At 38.7% G+C, this 17939-nt stretch overlaps 1 protein-coding gene across 3 annotated transcripts in view; it reads left to right on the forward strand.

Moving 5' to 3' along the window:
• Positions 1-17939, forward strand: part of SNX9 (sorting nexin 9) — a 188467-nt gene that overhangs the window by 154255 nt on the left and 16273 nt on the right. For all 3 annotated transcript variants that reach the window (XM_058435628.1, XM_058435629.1, XM_032161264.2), the window contains 2 exons: positions 11189-11319; positions 16775-16878. In XM_058435628.1, coding sequence (XP_058291611.1) covers positions 11189-11319; positions 16775-16878 — 235 coding nt within the window. The remainder of the gene's footprint in view (positions 1-11188; positions 11320-16774; positions 16879-17939) is intronic.

Consider the following 17939-nt stretch of genomic DNA (forward strand, 5'->3'; position numbering starts at 1 on the left):
GGGAGGCCGAGGCGGGTGGATCACGAGATCAGGAGATCGAGAACATCCTGGCTAACACCGTGAAACCCTGTCTCTACTAAAAAATTAGCTGGGCTTGGTGGCGTGCACCTGTAGTCCCAGCTCCTAGGGAGGCTGAGGCAGGAGAATGGCATGAACTTGGGAGGCAGAGGTTGTGGTGAGCCGAGATTGCACCACCGCACTCCAGCCCAGGCAACAGAGCAAGACTCTGTCTCAAATAAATAAATAAATAAATAAATAAATAAATAAATAAATGTTGTGAAGAAACAGACTTAAAGGTTAGACAGAGTTTTAGTATATTGCTAGAAAATGTTCACATACATGAACTAGCGAAAATAGGAGTGGATTGTGAGAGGAGATGTTCAAAGGTCAGAGCCAGAGAGGCCTGTAAGAGATGTGAAAGAGATGCTAAGATGCTCACCTGAACCTAGGGAGAAGAAACATGGAGGGCTGAATGAAGGGTTCTTTCCCCAAACGTCAGGGAAGACCAGAGGCGGTGGAATTCTCACTGCACTTGCAAGAGTCAAGATAAACAGTTCGGGGAGGGCCTGCGACTTCACAGCCAGGTGGCAGTGCCAGATGGAAACATGTCAGCACTGCCGTGGAGTTTGTCCCACGTGTTCCTGGACACTTCTCGAGTGCCTCTCGTCTGTCCTCACAGATAGTCGTTTTCATCTTCACTTTATAGATGAGGAAACGGAAATCCACAGACATTAAACAGGTTCCCCTCTCTCTTGCTGAAAAAGGAATTTGAATCTGATCCCACAGCTTACTCTGTTTCTGTTAAGATGTAGACTGACTAATCTTTCCCTAGAATTAGTATTCATACAATGAGTAAATTATTCTCCTTAAAACATTACTTTATATTTTACTTTATGTTTATTTTTCCCTAAAGTGTTTTGTGGAGATGGAAACTTTTGTTTTAAAAGAAGTTTTGATTTTGATTTTGATTTTTTTGGAACACATTTCAAAAATTTCAAATTGTCATTGCAGAATTGAAAATGGGGCTGCTCTACTGGGTAGATAAACACATCTCCCCAGTCCCCTGGGTGACACTTGAGTGGTCCCTCATGGTGCTGGGGCGATGGAGTGACAGCCAGATGGCCGTGGGCTGCTGCTGCCTTCCGCCCAGAGGCGCTGACCGAACCCCTACTTCTAACCCAGTTCAGACACTCCCTGTACCTCAGCCCAGTTCAGACACTCCCTGTACCTCCTTTTTGTCATCCTTATTGCTTTCAATCACAGTTTTCTCTTTAAAAATACAGATTTCTTTCCATGAAAACTTCAGTTCTGCCATTTAAAATTATAGTCTATTTCCTTGAATTTTGTACTCTCCTTTATCAACTTGGTTAGCACAGTGTGTGCTCCACAGTGTTTAAATCCATGGGTTAATGGCCTATTTCAGGCTTGTAAGAAATTCTCATATCTTTTAGATTTTAATACATTGTTTATTCTGAATCAGATACTTCAGTGCTCTTTTAAAGCTTCAGAGAGTCATGGTTCTCCTTCCATACTAAGATTTGTTTAAAAAAAATAAGTTCGGGCATACAGCCAGGGAGGGGAATGTCATAGAACAGCAAGAAAGCAGCAGCCCCTCGTTGTGAAGAAAGTTGAGCTTTGATTCACTAACTGGGATATGAGCCAAGGAAGCCGAACAGCACAGAAGGGCTCTATTTCCCCCTCTCACTTGTTTGCCTCCTGCCTGGGATGCCCACAGATCATTATTATATAAGAACTCCCCTCTCACTAAACTACGGGAGAAAAGAAAAAGGAATGCTTAGTAGATGATGCTATGACATTCCTGTGGACTCAATAATTAATCCATGAAAAAATGTACAGTTAACATTTATTTGTTTAGAGATTTTTGTTTTTTATGGAAATAATATTGAATGAATATAGTTTTATTCCTGGTACCAAACTGATATATTCATATACTTAGTGAAAACCTTAGTAAGGTTCATGGAAAACAGGGAAATAAAAGTTCCTCTTTTTTTCTAATTATTTGCAACTTGGTCTGAAAATTCTGCCAAACATAAAATAACATCTGAAGTCATAAGCTTAGAGATAAACCAGCTATGTCAGAAAAATTTTCACAAGAATAATTTTTGAATAAAATAAGGATCACCAAATTTCAACCAGTGATTGGATAATGAACTCTGGGTACAACTCACCTGGCCATAATGGGGAGTTCATCATATCCCAGGTCCAGACTGGCTTTCCGGCCAGGAGGTGAATTGTCTTTTTTCTAAGGCACAAGGCTTTGTTTCTGCTTAATCTACTGCTAGTAAATGCAAAGTTTGCAATGCTTTAGTACACTGATGGTGTCTAGACTCATTGTTCTGTTAAAGTCCACTTTTTAGGTAATAAAAGTTTTTGATATGTAGGTGCATAATACTATCTGTATTTTATTTATTTATTTATGTATTTTTGGAGACTGTCTCACTCTGTCACCCAGCCTGGAGTGCAGTGGCACAATCATAGCTCACTGCAGCCTTGACCTCCTGGAGTCCAGTGATCCTCCCACCTCAGCCTCCCAAGTAGCTGGGATTATAGGTTCACGCCACCATTGCCTGGCTTATAGTCATAATTTCTAAAGGAAAGTTCAGGTTTCATTTTTTAAATTTTATTTTTAAACTTAGGTACAGTAAATTCACTCTTTTTGGTGTACAGTTCTGAGTTTTGACAGCTACCACGGCAGTCTTGCAACCACCACTACATTTCGTGATACAGAACAGCTCTGTTACCTCCCCAGGTTCCCTCGTGCTGCCCATCCCCCTAGTCCTAACCATGGCAACAGCTGATGTGTTCTTTGTGTTCATAATTCTGCGTTTTCTAGAATGTCATTATAAATGGAAGCATGCAGCGTATAGTCTTTCAAGTCTGACTGCTTTCATTTAGCATAACACATTTGCAATTCATTTTGTTGTGTCAATAGTTTGTTCTTTTCATGGCCAATAGTATTCCAGTGTTTAGATATACCATAGCTTGTTTATCCATTCACTCATTGAAGGACATTTGGGTTTCCAGCTTTTGGCAATTATGAATAAAGCTGCCGTAAACATTTGCATACAGGTTTTTGTATGAACGTAAGTTTTCATTCCTCTTGGGTAAATAAGAGTAAAATGACTGGGTCATTTGGCAAGTATATATTTAATGTTTAAGAAATTGCCCAACTGTTTTTCAAAGAAGCTATACCATTTTGGAATCCTCACCAGCAATATATGAGAGTATCATTAGTAGTTCTACATCCCTACCTGCACTTGATAGTGTCAGTTTTTCCTCATTTTAACCAGTTTCATAGGTATGCAGTGGTATCTCAGCATGGTTTTGATTTGCATTTCCTGATGGCGAGTGGGGTTGAGCATCTCTTCATGTGCTTATTTCCCATCTATAGATCTTCGGTGAGGAAGCGTCTGTTCAGATCTTGTGCTCATTTTTTATCAGTCTGTTTTCTTATTGTTGAATCCTGAGATTTTTAAAATATATGTATATATTTTCTAGAAACAAGTTCTTCGTTAGATAAGTGATTTGCAAATAACTTGTCGCAGCTGTGGCTTGGCTTGTCATTTTCTTTTTCTTTTTTTTTTTTGGAGACAGGGTCTCACTGTCATCGCCCAGGCTGGAGTGCAGTAGCACCATCTCAGCTCACTACAACCTTGACCTCCCAGGCTCAAGCAGTCTTCCAGCCTCAGCCTTCTGAGTAGCCGGGACTACAGGCTCTCATCAACACTTCTTGTTAATTTTTTGTATTTTTGGTAGAGACAGGGTTTCACCCTGTTGCCCAGGCTGGTCTCGAAGTCCTGAGCTCAAGTGGTCTGCCCACTTCGGCCTCCCAAAGTGTTGGGATTAGAGGCATGAGCTACCACACTAGCCTTGTTATTTTCTTAACAGTGTCTTTTGCATAACAAAGGCTTTTAATTTTAACGAAGTTCACTATATCAGTTTTTTCTTTCATGGACTGTGCTTGAGGTGTCATGGCTAAGAGCAATTCACAACATTTTCTTCTAAAGGTTTTAGGCTTTTCATTTAGGTCTTTGATGCATTTTGAGGTTATTTTTGTATAAGGTGTGCAGTGTGATAGAAGTAGTGCATTTTTTTTTTTTTCACATCGGGATATCCAGTGAGTCTCACACCATCTTTTGGAAAGACAGATCTGTTTTCCATTTATTAGAAAGATGTTTGTAAGAGAAAAAAAATCATTTGATTATATTTGTTGGTTTATTTCTGGATTCTTTTCTGTTCCATTGATTTATGTGTCCATCCTTTTCGCCAGTCCTACACTGTCTTAACTTGTGTAGCTTTATGGTAAGTCTTTAAATCAGGTAGCGTGAATCCTCCAACTTGGTTCCTTTACAAGATTGTTTTGGCTATTCTTTTTCTTTTGCCTTTCCTTGTAAATTTAAATGTCAGTTTGTAGATATTTATAATCATGCTGGAATTTGTATTGGAACCACAATGATTCTATAGATCAATTTTCACATCTTTATATCTCATCTTCTAATCCATATATAAAAATATATCGGCCGGGCGCAGTGGCTCACGCCTGTAATCCCAGCACTTTGGGAGGCCGAGGCGGGCGGATCACGAGGTCAGGAGATCGAGACCATCCTGGCTAACACAGTGAAACCCCGTCTCTACTAAAAATACAAAAAATTAGCCGGGCGAGATGGTGGGCACCTGTAGTCCCAGCTACTCAGGAGGCTGAGGCGGGAGAATGGCGTGAACCCCGGAGGGCGGAGCCTGCAGTGAGCCGAGATTGCGCCACTGCACTCCAGCCTGGGCGACAGCGAGACTCTGTCTCAAAAAAAAAATATATATATATATATATATACACACATACATATATATATATGCTATATATATGCTATATATATGCTATATATGCTATATATATGCTATATATATGCAATATATATATCAATATATCATATTTGATTTTCATTAGGGGTTTGTAGTCTTCAACATACAGATTCTGCATATATTTTGTTAGATTTATATGTAAGAATTTCAGACCAGGCGTGGTGGCTCATGCCTGTAATCTCAGCACTTTGGGAGGCCGAGGTGGGTGGATCACCTGAGGTCAGGAGTTTGAAACCAACCTGGCCAACATGGCAAAACCCCATCTCTACTAAAAAAAAAAAAAAAAAAATTAGCCAGGCGTGGTGGCACACACCTGTAGTCCCAGCTACTCAGGAGGCTGAGGCAGGAGAGTCACTTGAATCCGGGAGGCGGAGATTACCGTGAGCCAAGATTGCACCACTGCACTCTAGCCTGGGCGACAGAGTTAGACTCTGTCAAAAAAAAAAAAAAAAAAAGATATGTAAGAATTTCATTGGAGAGTTGTATTGTAAATGGTACTATTTGTTTTTTAGATTTCCGTTTTCTAGTTATGTATTGCATATAGAGATACGATTGATTTTTGTATATCCACCTTTTATCTGTGGCCTTGCTAAACTCACTCAATAGTTCCAGGAGCTTTTTTGTGGGTATGGATTCTTTGGTTTTTTTCTCTTTTCTTTTTTTTTTTTTTTTTTTTTGTTTGAGATGGAGTCTCACTCTGTTGCCCAGGCTGGAGTGCAGTGGCGCTATCTTAGCTCACTGCAAGCTCCGCCTCCTGGGTTCACGCCATTCTCCTGCCTCAGCCTCCCAAGTAGCTGGGACTACAGGCGCCCGCCACCACGCCCAGCTAATTTTTTATATTTTTAGTAGAGACGGGGTTTCACTGTGTTAGCCAGGATGGTCTCGATCTCCTGACCTCATGATTCGCCCGCCTCGGCCTCCCAAAGTGCTGGGATTACAGGCGTGAGCCACGGCGCCCGGCCCTCTTTTCTTTTTTAATGTAGACAATCATGTCAGCTTGGAATAGAGAGTTTTATTTCCTCTCTTCCAATCCATGGGCCTTCTACTTCTGTTTCTGCCTTATTGCACTTGCTAGGACTTCCTGTATGCTGTTGAGTAGAAATAGTGAGAGCAATCATCTTTGGCTTATTCCTGATCTTAGGGACAAAGCATTCAGTCTTTCACCATTAAGTGTGATGTTAGCTGTAGGTTTTTTGTTAGATGTGCTTTTATCAAGTTAAGGAATTTCTCTTCTGTTTCTAGGTTGCTGAAAGTTTTTGTTCATGAATAGATGCTGAATTTTGTCCCACGTATTTTGTGTACCCATCGAGTGATTTATGGCTTTTCTTCTGCTATTAATACAGCAAATCACATTGATCAGCTTTCCACTGCTGAACCAGCCTTACATGCCTGGAATAAACCTCACTCGATGGTGATAGATTATTCTTATATATTGCTGGATTAAATTTGCTAATAATATCTGGTTGAGGATTTGGTTCACGATGGTTACTGGTCTATAGTTTTCTTGTAATTTCTTTGGTTTTAGTATCAGGGCAATGCTAGTCTCATAGGATGAGTTTGGAACTATTCCCTCCTTTTTTATATTCTGGAGGAGATTATATAGAATTGATACTGTTCTATAAATGTTTGATAGAAATCACCACTGAAATCATCTGGACCTGGAGTGTTCTTTGTTGGGGAGGCTTTAACTATGAATTTAATTTCCTTCATAGCTATAGAACTATTCAGGCTGAGCTTTGGTAGCTTGGGTGTTTAAGGGAGTTGATTTATTTCATATAAGTTGTTAGGTATAGTTTTAGAGTTGCTCATAGTATTTCTTTGTACCTTTAAAGATGTTAGGTCTATGCCTTCATTTCTGATTTGATCATTGTCACCTCTCTCTTTTTCTTTGGTTTTATTGATTTTTATTTTTCTCTTTTCTATTGTATTGTTTCTGCTCTTTTATCATTTCTCTCCATCTGCTTGGTTTGAGTTTGATTTATTCTTTTTCTAGTTTCTTAAACATAGAAACTTAGATTATTGTTTTGAGATATTTCTGCTATCACAGGCATTAAATGCTAAAAACTTTAAGCATTGCTTTTGCTGCATTCTATAAAGTCTACTGTATTGAGTTTTCATGTTCATTCAGGTCAAAACATTTTCTAATTTTTCTCAGAAGTTCTTATTTGATCCATGGGTTATTTAGAAATATACCTATATCTCAGTATCCATAGGAATTGGTTCCAGAACCTCCCACAGATACCAAAATCCATGGATGCTCAAGTCCCTGATATAAAATGGTATAGTATTTGCATATAACCTATGCACATTCTCCCGTATATTTTAAATCATCTCTAGATTAGTTATAATACCTAATATAATATAAATGCTATGTAAATCATTGTTATACTGTATTGTTTTGAGAATAACAAGGAAAAAAGTCCATACATATTCGTTATAGAAACATTTTTTTCCCTCAAATATTTGCAATCTGAGGTTGGTTGAATCCGTGGATGCAGAGCCCGTGGATACAGAGAACCAACTCTGTGTTTAATTTCCAACTATTTGGCCATTTCCTGAATTTTTTTCTTTTGACCTCCAGTTTTATTATGTTCAGAGAACATACTTTGCATGATTTTTAGTCCTTTTACATTTATTGAGACTTATTTTATGGCCTAGCATATGGTCTGTCATAGAGAATATTCCATGTGTGCTTCAAAAGAGTATGTGTCTGTAGCAACTGGGTGGAGCGTTTCATTCATGTCAGTTAGGCTGGGTTGGTAGTGTTATTCAGATTTCTACATCCTTGCCAATTTTCTTTCTAGTTCTATCAATTATTGAGTATTGGGTATTGAAATTTAACATCATGATTGGTGGACTATCTCTCCTTTTAATTCTGTCACTTTTTGTTTTATGTATTTTGAGTCTCTCATTAGGTAGACATATACAGTTTGTAATTTTAATATCTTCCTCATGTAGTGACTCATATCATGAGCGGTTCCCCATTGTCTCTAGTAAGATTTCCTGTGTTAAAGCGTACTTGTCTAATATTAATATAGCCACTCCATTTCTGTTATAGTTACTGTTTGGTACATCTTTTCCCATCTGTTTACTTTCAGTATATGTGTGCCTTTGAAATTAAGCTGTTTCTCTTATAGGCAAGATAGTTGGATCTTACTTTTTTATCCAGTCTGACAATCTCTGCTTTTGATTGGGGTTTTTAGGCCATTTGTATTTATATAATTATTGACATGGTTAGATTCACATTTGCCATTTTGTTATTTGTTTTCTGTGTTTGCCTCTTTTTCCTCCTTTACTGCCTTTCCTTTGTGTTAAATATTTTACGGTGTATTGTTTTAATTCTTCTCATTGTTTAAACCAAATTTTTAAAGTTATTTTCATAGTGGTTGCCCTAAGGGATATAATACGCATCTTTTTTAACATCACAGTGCACTTTAGATTAATATTAATTCCAGTGAAATATAGAAATTTTTCTCCTATATAGCTTTATTCCCTTCCCTCATTTATGCTGTTATTTTTATATATATTACATCTGTATGTTATGAATCCAACAACACAGTGTAGTAATTACTGCTTTCTACAGTCTTTTGTCTTTTAAAGACGCTAAGGAAACAAATTAGAAAAAATAGATCTATAGAGTCTTTTACATTAATCCTTACATTTCTGGTGCTGCTTATTTCTCTCTGCAGATTCAAGTCACCATCTTTAGTAATTTCTTTTTAGCCTGAAGGACTTCCTTTAATACTTCTTTTAATGCAGGTCTGTTATCAGTGAATTCTCTCATTATTTATCTGGTTATGTCTTTATTTTTAGAGGATAGTTATACTGATCTGGCTCTGTTGTGTCAAGACAGCAAGTCAGCTGTTAATCTCACGTGCCCACTCTACTATGCATGATCAGTCATTTTTCACTTGCTGCTTTCAAGATTTTGTTTTTGTCTTTTAGTAGTTTAACTCTGTCTTACCTAGTTGTGAATCTCTTTGTATTTATCCTACAAATACAGACTGTGTTGAGGTTTGTTGAGCTTCCTGGAAATGTAGATTCGTTTTCCATCAAATTTGAGAATTTTTCTGCCATTATTTCTTCAAATATTTTTTGTCTCACTCTTCTTCCTCTGGGATTCTCATTACAAGTGTTTGGTGTGCTTGATATATTCTAGGATGTGTTCATTTTACGTTTTGTGTTTTTTCTCTGTGTTCTTCATGTTAGTTAACTTCTGTTGATCTATCTTCGAATTCACTGGGTGTTTTTTTTCTTCTGCTACCTTAAATCTTCTTTTGAGCCTTATCTGCAGTGAATTTTTAATTTCAATTACTATACTTCCAACTCCAGAATTTCCATGTGATTCTTTTTTGGTAACTTCTCTCTCCTTTTTGAAACTCTGTGTGTTGATTCTCTGTCATATTTTTTTTAATTTTTTAGGCTTCCTTTAGTTCTTTGAAAATCCTTGTAGAATCTGCTTTATCTGCCACATTGTTTTTTTCTGCCAAATTCAACATCTGAGGGCACTCAGAGATAGTGTCTATTGACTGCTTATTTTTTTCTCAGTATGGGTCATATCTTGTTATTTCTTTGCATATCTCTTAATTTTTTGTAGAAAACTGGATATTTTTGAGAATATATTTTAGCAGCTCTAGATTCTGAGTTTACCTCCCTGAAGGTTGTTGTTTCTGCTTTTTGTTAAGTAACTTGCCTAAGATTAAATCTCTGAAGTCTGTCTCCCTGGAAGTTCAGTTATTGCTATGTTTGTTTGTTTGTTTGTTTTACATTTGCCTTCCTAGAGTTTGCTCCTATGTCTGTGTTGATTGGTAGTAAGCCTTTGATTGATTGACAGAGGTTGTACCCAACCACCTCAGGCCAATAAGTTGGGGCTTCTGTCCTCTGTTGATTAACTGTAACTCGATGTAACTCATTCAAAGCTCAGGTCATTTTTAAGTTGCCCTGGCTTTTACTTTCTACCAGACCCTTTTGTGTCTCCTTTACTTGTGTGTACAGCCTCAGAGTTGGCCTGGCTTGGACCCTCTCTGGTCTCCACTGTGTATGCATACAGCCTCAGCCTGGAATATGCATGGTTTGACCTTGGCTATCAGGTCTGTTGTCCCTTCCTGTTCATCTGTCTCTGAGATTGTCACTGCCACTGATACCACCATTGAACATGGGCATCTCCCATCACCCCAAGTGAGCCTCCTACCCTCACGGAGAAGCTGCAGGTGCCAGTCTTCACAGCCTGTCCACCCTAGTGATACCGCCATGTCGAACACGTGGGGTGGGTGGCACACAGGGAGCAGGTGCGGGGGTGACAGGAGCAGCCTCCCAACACCACAGATTTCCACCATTGTCGCCTGAAGTTCAGTTCTTCAAGCATAAACACTTCTCAGGTGGCCATTCGCCTTTTGTTGATTTCTAGAGCACTCATTTGGTTGTTTTTGTTAATGTTGTCTAGCTTTATAGTTGCTTTTGAGGGATAGGGTTAGCTGATCGCTCCAGGCCGTAGCTGGAACTTCTACCACTAGAAGCCTTTCAACTAATAGTAATTTTTGTTTGTAGGTTTATAAACATTCTTAGTGTTCACTTGATGTTTGTTATGCTATCCTTGTCAAGCTGACTTTCTACTTTTAAAACAGAAAGGACCACTCATTAAACTGTTTTAGTATAGTCACAAGTTCCAGAATAGCAACTTAACGTTATTGCATTAGTGGAAAAATTCCTTTGGTATTTCACTTTAAGTAATTTAAAATACATGGAGGAAAAAAGCTATAGCCTTGGGTTACTCTTCATAATGCTAAATTTAAACTTGTATATATGTAATTTATATTGCGTTTGGACACATTTTTATAACATGGAAATGTCATGTCATTTGTAAGAATGACATTAAATTCCACTTATCACTCCTTTCTTGCCTATAGGACTTCATGTGGCCACACAGAAACTGGCCTGTTAGCTTATAGGAAGGAGACAGGTTTTCATGTTGAGATATGATTTAATTTTTTTTTAGTACTTTAAGGATACTTGAAGAAAATAGCACTTTGAGGTTGTCATTATTCTTGTCACAATTAAAGGGTTTCTGAATATGTTAAATTGGAATTATATTCTTAAAAACTGAAGTTTGTTGCATCTTACCTGTGGGCCTTTGAGCATTCATTGTGTTGCTTGTTTTTTAGATTAGTGAAAAATCACCATGGTTTACCTTTTGCTAAATAGCTTTCTACCCAGTAGCCAGTAGCCATAGAAATGGTTTTTCATTTACAGTATGGTAACAGTCATTCATTTTAGACAAAGTTGTATGTCATTCTTGGTGTGTCGCTTGCAGGCCGCTTTGAAGAGGAATTTATCAAAATGCGCATGGAGAGACTTCAGGCCTGGATGACCAGGATGTGTCGCCATCCAGTAATCTCAGAAAGTGAAGTTTTCCAGCAGTTCCTAAATTTCCGAGATGAGAAGGTAGGACATTGTATTAATATGGCATCAGAGAATATTGAGAGTTGTCCCATTCACACCAAACTTATTTCCGAAAAGAGTTAAAATTATGTTGGTCAGTTATTTCTCACTTCCTCCAGTGACAGTGAGGGGACAGAAACCTAAATCCCCACCATAGGAAATTTGTCATGATGCATGAAGAGCTGCCTGCCAGAAGGGCGTCCCCCTACACTGGGAGTGGGTTGGCTCAGGATGGGCAGGGGCAGGGTGAGGGTTGTAATAGGGTCAGCAGTCTTTCCCTAGATGTTTTTAAAAATAGGAGGATAGGCCCCAAACTCTGAAGATATTATCAGCATGAAGTGAGGGGAGTGGAGTGGCCGATTTTCCCGATCATGTTGCCCTTACGCTGTAATAGCATGATGGCAGGAAAGGGAGAGGCAGACATGAGCCGCTCTTCTCAGAGCCAGGCCATTTTCATCACTGTAATGGTGAGTCCAGAGTCAATGCTGGCCTCTCTCTCTGCCTGCCCCTGTGGCCAGTTAGTCTGCCAGTGGTCATCTGTTCTTCATTAAAATCAAGGAAATGTTGGCTGCCTGACATCTCAAAATTGTCTGCTTTGGAAATCGTTTTCTCTGTCAGTAAGCATTTACTGTACTCCTTTTTGTATCATTTTATTCTCTAAAGATGTTTCCACCACAATTTCTCTCAACAAATACTGCATATCTTAGCACCCTAAAGAATAAAAGCAAGAGTTGCCCCAGAAGCCACAGCAGGTGCTAAATACATTATCAGCCTGGGAAATAAATTATGAAGCTATTTTTGTCTTTAATCAAATAATAGAATATCATATACCCTCTTGGAACTTCAAGAAGTTTACTTGCTAAACTTCTTTGTAGTACTTTTCACTTGTTGAAGTGAACACATAGTAAGTCTTAAATATTAGGGCTCTATTGGTATATGTTTACAGGTGTATGCATACACTTAACATACATATTTGGGCCTCATTTTCAGTTATTGACTATTTCTAGAATTGACCAGCTCATGTGATATGTTACATGTCACCAGATTGGGAATTAGACAACATGGAGATGCTTCACCATGTCTTTGTGAATTTGTGTATATCACAAGTCTCTTCATCATGTCTTAAGAATTTGTATATATTTATGGTGAGATAGGGTACTCAGTCACACTGTGTGTGTCATGTAGCTATATAGTAGTGAAACTAAGTTCTTTAAATTCAGTAAATGTTTTGGTTACTTTGTAGTTAAAGAAACTACAGGGAACCACCTCCAAGTTTCTTGCCTTCCTGGTTCCCACAAGACTTTAACAAGAGCTTATTTGATAGATTTTCCAAGGATTTGATTTAGAAAGCATTTCTGAAGGTCATGTTTTATGCATGGTGGAGTTTAATAAATCCTAGACATCAGTTGCGTTGGTTTTTTTTAAATGCCACCTTCAAAGAGGGATCAACTTGTCATAAAAGTGGTATAAGAGAAAAAAGAAAGAACTTGGAGTCAGGGCCCTTGAGTTCTGGTCTTAGTGCCACTTCTAGCTGTGATCTTAGTGAAGGTATTTAATCCCTTTGGGCCAGAATTTCCTCACTTGCTAAATGACAATGTAAAACTACATAGAAATTATGATTCTGTGGTAAGTAGCAGCTCATGTAAATAAATGGTAGAAACCCCCAAAGAATCTACAGAGACATTATTAGAAATAAGTGGTTAATAAGGTAGCTGGACACAAGACATTGCATATTTATCAGCAAAAACAGAAATTGAAAATCTAAAAAAAACCTGTCATTTACAGTAACATCAAAAGTATCAAATATCCAGGAATAAATACAAGAAAATGTACAAAAGATCTACATGGAAAACTATGAAACATTATTGAGAAAAATAATAGAAGACCTAAGTAAATTTTCTAATACTGCATCTCATGGACTGGAAACAGTAAAGATGTCATATGTAGAAAATCAAAATGCCAAGCATAGCCAGGATGCTCTTGAAAAAGAATGAAATAGGAGGAGGACTTTATTGCGTATCAGAACTCATTGTGAAGCTTAAAAAGTTTAAAAGCATGGCATTGGCATAAGGCTAGACAAACCAACCAGTAGAGCAGAATAGAGTAGACACTTGATCTATGACAAAGATGGCACTGAACATAGTAGGCCAAGGATAGTCTTTTCAGTAATTGATGCTGGGTCAGTTGGCTGGCACAATGCAGGGAAATGAAATGTGCTCACTACCTCACTACAATCTGCAGTTGATTTTATTAGGGTTGTTATTGATATTGTTATGTTTTTAAAACATGTCCCAGGCTGGGTGTGGTGGATCACTTCAGGTCAGGAGTTCGAGACCAGCCTGGCCAATATGGCGAAACCCTGTCTCTACTAAAAATACAAAAATTCCCCAGGTGTGGTGGCACACACCTGTAATCCCAGCTACTTGGGAGGCTGGAGCAGGAGAATTGTTGGAACCCGGGGGTGAAGGTTGCAGTGAGCCAAGATCGTGCCACTGCACTCCAGCCTGGGCAACAGAGCAAAACTTTGTCTCAAACATATATATGTATGTATTATATTTCAAATTAGCTTTAAAGTAAGAAAAAAAAAATCCCAGAGGTAAAATGGAGGAGAATACCTATGAAACAAGATTGGCACCTCCCGGGGAGCAGTGGTGCCTGGGTAGCTTTTCCCTTGGCCACATGTGCTAAAGGTGGAGCTGTGGGTCTCCTGTGGAGTCACAGCAGACAGGCACTTGGAAAGTTTCTTTCACTCTTTGAGTTTTGGTTGAAAGGAAAGCACCCAAAACTATAGCCAAAGGAGTCATTATACTTCCAGAAAAATCTCAAAAGTATTGCAAGCAAGAGTAGTAGCTATTGGATCTGACCTTAAAGGTGGGGGTGGAAAGATATAACCAGTTAGCTCAGTGAAAGTTAAAGTTTTCCCAGAATATGGAGGCAGCAAAGTAGTTCTAGACAAAGGTCATTTCTTATTTAGAGGTGGTGCCATTCTTGGAAAGTGTGTAAGCCGAAGTAAATCCCTACTGAGATGGCATCACGTGAAGCTGCCCATGCCACCACAGTTGCGAAAGCTTTCATCTTGTAAATGACTTCCGTATCTCTTTTACTATATAAAACTAATGATATTTTTAAAAAGATTGGCAAAGTGTTGGTAATTATTGAAGCTGAACCTGTTGGGGTTTATTATACTTTTCTTCTTTTGTATATATTTGAAAGTTTTCATTGTATATGGTTTTCTTGAAAATGAATTCCATGTGGCTCGAAGATCTAAATGTGAAAAGCAACATAGTAATGCTTACAGAAGATAATGTGGGACATCCTCGTATCCTAGAGAGCAGGGAAGAATTTCTGAAATATGACATGAAAAAGACTATGCAGGAAGATGTGGATAAATTAGACTACATTAGAACTTCTTTTTTCAGCCATTACAAGAGAAAAACAAGCTACTAAGTAGAAGATACTTGCAACATATATAAGCAATGAAGGGCTAGATTTCAGAATATAGGAAAACATCAGTAAGCCCAGTGGAAAAATAGGAGACGTAATCATGTACTTCATAAAATAAGGTATCTGAATCAACAACAGATGTATAGAAAAGTACCTAATCTCATTAGCAATCAATAAATACAAATTAAAACCACAGCAAGATACTACTACACACATGCCAAAATGGCTAAAACTGACCATACCAAGTGTCATCTTGGTGAGGTGAGATACTGCCGGGATTCATAGCCTGTTGGGGGAAAATTGGTTAAGACTAATTTGGAAAAGTTTGGCATTTACTGAAGTTGAACCCTCTCATATGACCTGGCATTTCCACTCCTGGGTATGTACTGAATAGAAATGCAGGCACACAGACACCAGGAGACATCTACGTAACAGCTTCATTCATAACTTGATAAGGGTGGCTACCAGTAGTAGAATAGATAAATAAATTGGGGATTACTCATACAGTAGAATATTATACAGCAATGAAATGAATAAACTGTAGTTCTACACAAGATTTTGACTGTAGTTCCTAACCAAGATTGAGCAAAAGAAGCCAGGCACCAAAGAACGCATTTATAGGGCTCTTTGCTAGCTTGAAAAACTAGCAGGACAGGGTAGGATGCATGCTTAGGTGGTAAAACTCTAAACAAAGTATCTTAGTCCATTTGTGCTGCTGTAACAACATACCTGAGACTGGATAATTTATATACAACAGAAATTTATTTCTCACAGTTACGGAGGCTGGAAGTCAAAGATCAAGGCACCAGCATTTGGTGTCTGGTGAGGGCTGCATCCTCCAAAGGGGAGAAATGCTGAGTCCCCACATGGTGGAAGGTGGAAGAGCAAAAAGGGACAAACTCCCTCCATCAAGCCCTTTTATCAGGACGCTAATCTCATTCACAAGGGGAGAAGCCCTCATGACCTAATCACTTCTTAAAAACCCCACCTCTTAATATTATCACATTGGCTATTAAGTTTCAAAACTTGAATTTTGGAGGGAACACATTCAAACCATAGCAGAAAAGCAAAGAAATGAAAACCATAAGAGAGAGATTACTGGTTACCTTTGTGGGGGGGGGGAAGAGGCAGCAGTGCTTTGAGAAAGGACAATGCGGGGGCTTTTGGAATGGGAGCTCTTTGCTCCTTCCTGGCCTAGTTGGTCGTTAGGCAAGTATTCACTTTGTGACAATTCATTGCACTAGATATTTTTGATTTGGGTACTCTGTGTGTGTATATCTTAATATGTTTTTTTTTAAAAAAAATAGCTCATAATACTGGTTTCTGTCTTATATTTTAGAAAAGCGTTTACCTTTTTAGAAAACAGATAACCTAAACATTTGAGGCACTAGGTCAGAATGCATAGGGTGGGCCGAGCACAGTGGCTTACGCCTGGAATCCCAGAACTTTGGGAGGCTGAGGTGGGCAGATTGCTTGAGCACAGGAGTTCGAGACCAGCCTGGCTAACATAGTGAAACCCCATCTCTACAAAAAATACAAAAATTAGCCAGGCATGGTGGCATGTGCCTAAAGTCCCAGCTACTTGGGGGCTGAGGTGGGAGGATCGCTTGAACCTGGAAGCTCAAGGATACAGTGAGCTGAGATCACGCCACTGTACTCCAGCCTAGAAGGCAAAGTGAGACTCTGTCTCAAAAAAAAAAAAAAAAAAGTGTAGGGTGTTTCTGTTTGCTGTTTTTATATAGGTAGCCATTGGAAAGGGAACATGGCTGAATTGGTTCATTCTCAAAAGATTTGTGCCCATTAGGACCATTCTGTGGAATGACACTGTTCATGCCCTAAGATGACATTCGGAGTATAAAGGTATTTAGTCCATGGTGCAGAGAGGGATAGAGTGGGAGCTGCTTCCTGAAAATTAGAAAGATAAAGGTGATCAATGAGCTGGTCCTGTTTGGGAATTTTGAAGACCAGTTTGACTGTGCTCTCCACTTGAACCTTACAACATTCTCATTTACAGGAATGGAAAACTGGAAAGAGGAAGGCCGAGAGAGATGAGCTGGCAGGAGTCATGATATTTTCCACCATGGAACCAGAGGCACCTGACTTGGACTTAGTAGAAATGTGAGAGACGCTGCCAGGTTTTCTTTCTTCTCAATCCGCACCCTCCTCCTTTGGCCATCAGGCCTCAGCCAGTGTAGCCGCAGCCGAAACTCAAATTGTCAGACTAGACTTTTATGAAATGAGTGGGATTTGTAGTCCAATGACAAGGGAAACATCATTTGTACATCGAAGTACTGTCTTTCTAACCACAACATCAAATGAAAATCTTTCTTTCACCTTGAAGCCAGTGATTTCATAGTTGACACAGTGCTGAGTAGCTGTTTCCAACAGTGTGATGAAACCAAGCGGCACGGAACCACCTAAAACCCACGCAATATTCAGACAGCAAATCTCTTTGAACATTGCCTTGAGGAAGCAGTCTCTAACCTGCTTTTTCTGTATGCTTTTTTAATCTGTTGATTGATTTAATCATGTAGTTTTTTTAAATACCGGGTCAGTTGAAACTTTGAAGTAGTTCCTTTTCTCTTTGCGTGGTTTTTAATTTTAAGCTTTTTTGTTTTTTTTTTTTTTTTTTTTTTTTTTTTTTTTTTTTTTTTTTTTTTTGAGACGGAGTCTCGCTCTGTCACCCAGGCTGGAGTGCAGTGGCGTGATCTCCGCTCACTGCAAGCTCCGCCTCCCAGGTTCACGCCATTCTCCTGCCTCAGCCTCCCGAGTAGCTGCAACTACATAATTTTAAGCTTCTTTATCATAAAATTATTGCATATGTGTTACCAAAAGTATAGACAAGAAACACACACACATACACGTAACCCTTCAACCACCCAGAGAGAAAATCAGTGTTAATATGCTAGTGTTTAGTCTCCCAAATCCTCTGTACGAATGTAATTATAGGAAAGATTGTTTAAACAAAAATGACCTCACACTAGAAATTTTGTTTTATAATCTGCTTTTTTCATCTAACAGCATATTGTGATCTTTTCAGGTTGGTAAATACACTTCTGACATCCTTAGAAAGAACTGGTATCTTTAGGATCACTTAAGTGATTGTGTATCCAGGTTGTTGTCTCTATTTCATGGAGTACTTGGAATGAATGGCAGCTAACATTAGCAACCCCTGTTAT

This window comes from Hylobates moloch, unplaced genomic scaffold (genome assembly GCF_009828535.3).
Source record: "Hylobates moloch isolate HMO894 unplaced genomic scaffold, HMol_V3 SCAFFOLD_2, whole genome shotgun sequence".
NCBI classification, from domain to species: Eukaryota; Metazoa; Chordata; class Mammalia; order Primates; family Hylobatidae; genus Hylobates; species Hylobates moloch.